Source organism: Pteropus alecto, unplaced genomic scaffold (genome assembly GCF_000325575.1).
Source record: "Pteropus alecto unplaced genomic scaffold, ASM32557v1 scaffold86, whole genome shotgun sequence".
NCBI classification, from domain to species: Eukaryota; Metazoa; Chordata; class Mammalia; order Chiroptera; family Pteropodidae; genus Pteropus; species Pteropus alecto.
Genome location: NW_006442109.1, coordinates 6,645,026 through 6,651,207, shown reverse-complemented (window position 1 = coordinate 6,651,207; position 6,182 = coordinate 6,645,026). Strand labels below are relative to the sequence as shown.

Here is a 6,182-nt window from a genome sequence, read left to right as displayed (position 1 = left end):
AAGAAGAAATCAGTTTTCCAGAGTCTGTGGCAATGCCCTCTTGTTTGTCACCCCACTGCTTTTGTGACAGGATTATCTGTTTCTATTATGATTCCTGCCTCCTATAAATTCACCGTCAGCCTTCATGTCACAAGACTGAGCCCAAAATGAAAATGTCTCTGAGAGCATGTGTGCAGAGTTAGTGAATCACTTACCCTACAATATGGCTCCTTCTTTTTTATATCCTCCTGCTGGATCAGCCTCAGGCCCTGGACACCATTCTGCAGGCCTCTCTCATATAAGGCCTGAAGTCTGGGAATTTCTTCTTGTTCAACAGCTACTATAAGCTTCAAAAAGAAAAAGAGAGATAAAGAATTTGATACAGTTAAACATACCATCAGCTATGAAAGATAAAGTCAATAGGAAATTATTGCGATAAATTATGGCATAACTCAAATTAGGTTGATTTTTTTTTTTAATTGTTTTTTTCTTCAAGTGTCTACTTCTCCCTTTCTTGATGACCTCGTTTTCCTCCTCCACCAAAAAAGATTCTTTTAAGAAAACTACATTATAACAAAATTTCTCCAAAGGTAAGATGTAGCCTCAGTTTTCACTTCTGATATCACAGTCGTTACATGCATCTTGGTCATAAGCAACTGTTATCACTACCACTCCCTCAATCTCAGGGAAGAGTGGACCATGGTTGCTTAGTCTTTATGTTAAAAACAAAACAAAACAAAACAAAACAAAACAGAATGGTCTTCTTGCTTCTATAAGAGAATGTAAAACACCAGTACCTCAGAAAGAAGGCCAGCATTCAATATAATGGGATATCACTAACAGAAAACTATTTTATCTCCTGAATAAAATACATTACACAATATTTACTAATGCTTTCCATTTCAGAGGGAAAAGAAAAGGTAAATTTATCAACTTTACTGATTTATTTCTGGGCAAAGTATCTATTTGAAATAGTTTCTTTCTTGCTTAACAGCTCCCAGCAAAGGAAAGCGCAGATGTGTATACACAAGTAAATTAAAATTTACAAAGAACCATTTCATAGAAAGGAGTCAACAGAATTTCATAACACTTTTAATCAAGGTGGAAAGGTTATTTAAATCAACAAATAATTAACCTTAAAAATCAAAATGCAATCAGAGGACACTACCAAGAAAGTAAAAACACAATCCACTAAATGGGAGAAAATATTTGCAAATTATTGGTGTCCAGGGCATGAGGCTGATCCAGCAGGAGGATATAAATACACAGATACTAGCTATCTATAATATATAAAGAATTCTTATAACTCAACCATAAAAACTGTAAATACAGTTTTATATCTTGCTTTTTTTCAATTAACATCATGTCAGGACCTTTTTCCCATATCATTAAAAAAAAAATCTTCAGAGCATTTTTTAATGGTGACAATAAACTTTTATTCTTCAAAAAGTTACATGGAGAAGACTTATAAGGGAATATTATGAATAACTATATGCCAGCAAATTAAATAATCTATATGAAATGGACAAAGTCATAGAAAGACACAAACTTCTGAAACTGACTCAAGAAGAAAAAGAAAATCTGAATAGACCTATAACAAGTAAAGAGATTGAATTAGTAACTTGAAAATTTCCCACAAAGAAAAGCTTTAAGGACTTTACTCATGAATGCTACCATACGTTTAAATAAGAGTTAATACCAATTCTTTATACACTCTGCCAAAAAACAGAAGAGGAGGGAACACTTCCTAACTAATTCAAAAACCTGATGCAAAAACTTGAAAATACTAGAAAACTGAGTGTAGTGATATAAAAAAAGGATTATATAGTGTGATCAGGTGGAATTTATGAATGCAAGATCAATTTAACATCCAAGAGTCAATTAATGCAATATATCACAAAATAGAATAAAGGACAAAAACTACATGATTGCCTCAAAAGAAACAAAGAAGGCCTTTGAGAAAATTCAACACCCTTTCATGATTAAAAAGCACTCAACAAACTAAGAATAGAAAGGAACTTCTTCAATCTGATCAAGGTAATCTACAAAAACCCACAACTAGCTTCATACTTAATAGTGACAGTGAATGCTTTCTCCCCATAATCAAGAAAGACACAAGGATGTCTACTTTCACCACTTCTATTCAACATTATATTAAAGAGTCTACCCAGGGAAATTAGGCATGAAAAAAAATATAAAAAGTATCCAAATTGAAAAAGAAGTAAAACTATCTTATTTGCAGAATACATGATCCTGCATATAAAAATTCTAAGGAATCCACACACCAAAAAGAAAAAAGAACTGTTAAACTAATAAATAACTTCAGCAAGGTTGCAGGATAAAACATCAATATATAAAAATCAATTATATTCTACATATTAACAATGAATAATCCAAAATTAAATTAAAAAACAATTTCCCTCACAAAAACATCAAAAAGAATACAATTTAAGAATAAATTTAACAAATAAAGAATAAATTTAACAAAAGAAATGCAATATCTATACACTGAAAAATATGAAACACTGATGAAAGAAATAAAAAATCTAAAGAAATGGAAAGATTCTCATGTTCACAGTTTGCAAGATTTAATACTGTTAAGGAGGCAACACTCCCCAAATTGATCTGTAGATTCAACACAATCTCTACCAAAACCCCAGCTGCCTTTTTGGAGAAATTGATAAACTGACCCTAAAACTCATATGGAAATGTAAGGGACCCAGAAGAGCCAAAACAATCTTGAAAAAAAAAGAACAAAGTTGGAGGACTCACAATTCCTAATTTCAAAACATAATAAGAGAGCTACAGTAATCAAGATCATGTGTGTTGGCATAAGGGCAGACATAATAGAATTGAGAATCCTAAACATACCCTATTACATTTACACTCACCTGATTTTTGATAAAGGTGTCAAAACAATGTAGAAAGAGCAGTCTTTTCAACAAATGGTGCTGAAGCAACTGGCTATCCACATGCAAAAGCATGAAGTTGAAACCCTTCCTCACGCCATACATCAAAATTAATTAAAAAGTGATCATACACTGGAGTACAGGTGCAGGTCATAGGGTAGGGAGCTCTTGGTGGCAGGGTCTGGGGATAGGACAGTATGCTAGCTGTGAAGGTGGTAAGAAGCCCCTGAAGGAGTCCAAGAAGCAGGCCAAGGAAATGGACCAGGAAAATAAGGTATTCAAGCAGAAACAAAAAGAAGAGCAGAAGAAATGCAAGGAGCTGAAAGCAAAGGCTGTGAAGAAGGAAATTCCACATTAGAAATTTAAAAATGTGGCAAAAAAAAAAAAGAAAGCTTTTCCTTATGCCTGAGGCAATGATGATCCTTAATTTCATTCCTGTTTAAACATCTGGATTCTCTGCCATAACATCTGCTGCCACCTATAGCTAGAATGTAGTGCTGTCTTGGAGCCAGCTGTTTATTTAAGAATGAACTTTTGTTTAAAAAACAAATCATACTGTGGTGCATGTTCTCTTTAGATCTTCTCACTTAGCCATTTCTACCTTAGCTGTGAGATCACAATAAACTCAGCCTAGAATCTTGCTGAAGTCTGCTCTTCGGTCTTTGTTCTACCCCAATTTTATATCGTTTGGAATAAAATCAGCTAATTTGAGAAAAAAAAAGTCATGATAGATCTAACTGTCAGAGCTAAGGCTATAACAAAACTCAGAAGAAAATGGAGTAATTTTTCATGATCTAAGGATAGGTAATGATTTTTTTAGATATAACTCTAAAAACCCAAGCACCAAAAGAAAAAAGTATAAACTAGACTTCATAAAAATTAAAAACTTCTGTGCTTCAAAGGATATCATCAATAAAGTAAAAAAAGAATATCTACAAAATGGGAGAAAAATTTTAGCGATATTTTTAAAATTACTATTGCTATTACTATTATATTACTTTAATAATAAAAAACATTTTAATATCTTAGCGGTATTTTAGTAAATATTGGTAATAAGGGACTATATCCAGAATATATAAATAACATGTACAACTCAACAATAAAAAGACAAATAATCCAATTTTTAAAATGGGCAAAAGATTTGAATAGACATTTCTTCAATAAATATAAATGAATGGCCAATAACATGAAAAGATGCTCAACATCATAACAACTAGGGAAATGCAAATCAAAACCATAGTGATACACCACTTCACATTCACTAGGATGGCTAAAATAAAAGAGACATACAATAACAGGTGTTGGCAAGGATGTGGAGATATTAGAATCTTCATTAATTGTGCTTGCTTCAGCTGCACATATACTAGAATCCTCATTAATTGATGGGAATGTAAAATAGTATAGCACTTTGGAAAACAGTTTTGCAGCACCTCAAAATGTTAAACATAGAGTTACCATATGACCCAGCAATTCCATTCTTAGGTATACATCCAAGATAAATGAAAACAGGTCCATACAAAAGCATGTCAATAGCATCATTACTCATAGTAGCCAAAAAGCAGAAACAACCCAAATGTCCATCAACTGATAAATGAATAAACAAAATGTGGTATATCTATACAACATAAAATATAAAAAGGAATGAAAACATGCTAAGTGAAAGAAGCCAGTCATAAAAGACACATATTGTACGATTCTATTTACCTAAAATGCCCAGAATAGACAAATCCACAGAAACATACAGTATATTAGTGGTTGCCAGGGGCTGAGGAGAAGTAAGAATAGGAAGTAAAGGGAATGGGGAATGGCTGTTTCTTTTTAGGGCAATGAATATGTTCTAGAGTTAGACAGTGGTAATAGCTGCACAATTGTGTGAATACGCTAAAAACTGAATTGTACACTTTAAAAGGGTGAATGGTATGGTATATAAATTATATGTCAATAAAGCTGTTACTTTAAAAATTACATGGTTAGTCACATCATCTTTTTTAAGTTCATTATTCCCTAATATTAGATTGTGTAAATTACATAACTATAAAGAAAGAAAAGCTAGGTATATTTTTACTTAACATCAGACATCAATATGAAAATGTTAGTTGTAAATAAGTCAAGGCCCTAATAAAATACCATACCTTGCCACATTGCTTGTAGGAAATTCCCTTTTGGTTACAGTACTCATAGATGAGGGCTGCGCCTTGTACACATAATTTAGCTTTCAGAGATTCAGGTTTATAATAAATTCCACTATGTATGACACCACTGTTATGTCCAGTCTGGTGAATAGCTATCAAACAAGAGAAATGGGATAAGAGAAAGTACACGACTCACACAAAACCTAAGAAGTGGGAGAACAAACATAGTTGAAGCTCTCAGAGACCAAATTATTTACAAGTCTTACAGTCAGAGCACAAGGTAACTTCCTTTAGCAGCCATCCCTGGTGTCTGTCACATCTCTTCAGCCAATCTCTAATTTCAGTTACAATTTTGGTGCACAAACTCACCTCACACTACCAGCAAACCACTTTAAGGGCCCACTATAGCCCCATTCTGCCCCAGGACCTTTTCTAATGTGGAGAAGGGAATTCAATACCCCTAGGGGCAATCCTCAACCAGTAAGGATGCTCTTCTATGGAATCAAACCTACAACAGCAACTTTGATAATGTACCCTCATGTGGCTTTTCCTCCTTTCTTGTTTGCTCTACTCACCCCCTCACCCCTGTTTCCTACATAACCTCTCAAATAAATAATCTATACCCAGGTCCTAGTCCCAGGCTCTGCTTTACGGAGAACTCAACCTAAGGTACTAAGAGTGACATTCAGCATGACAGACACAGAATTGACAAAATGAGCAGGTGCTCAGGTTACGCCAGAAGAGCAACACTGATAACATACATACCTAAATCCTTCTCCTTTTCCAGAACACCAATGGAAAGTGCTGGATGTCGCAGGATGAGTGCTCTGGCAGAGGCAAGCCCCACAATTCCGCCACCGATAATGACTATATCAAATGAGCTTTAAGATAAAGTCACCTTTAAAGTAATGCATGGTTACAGTAGACCTCATCAAACTTCACATGCATAATTTTTATCATGCATGGATAATTAAACTATTAATTTGTAATCATTAAAAGCAAATATTTATTGGGCTTTATTCTATTTGGCTTCATACTCATGAAAAACACCTTTAAAAGTTACATGCATTACTGGTCATTATAATGTACAATCAGCTACACTCAGCAGGCAGGTGGCTAGTTGTCCAAGCTGTGCTACATCTCCACAGTACTGGGCAGGCTA

At 34.1% G+C, this 6,182-nt stretch overlaps 1 protein-coding gene across 1 annotated transcript in view; it reads right to left on the bottom strand.

Annotated features, from left to right (window-relative positions):
* The window catches only part of L2HGDH (L-2-hydroxyglutarate dehydrogenase), a 34,132-nt gene that overhangs the window by 24,933 nt on the left and 3,017 nt on the right, over positions 1-6,182 (bottom strand). The window contains exons 2-4 of the mRNA XM_006920206.3: positions 5,786-5,901; positions 5,021-5,172; positions 195-326 (exon numbers count right to left, since the gene is read on the bottom strand). Of these exons, the coding sequence (XP_006920268.1) occupies positions 195-326; positions 5,021-5,172; positions 5,786-5,901 (400 nt within the window). The remainder of the gene's footprint in view (positions 1-194; positions 327-5,020; positions 5,173-5,785; positions 5,902-6,182) is intronic.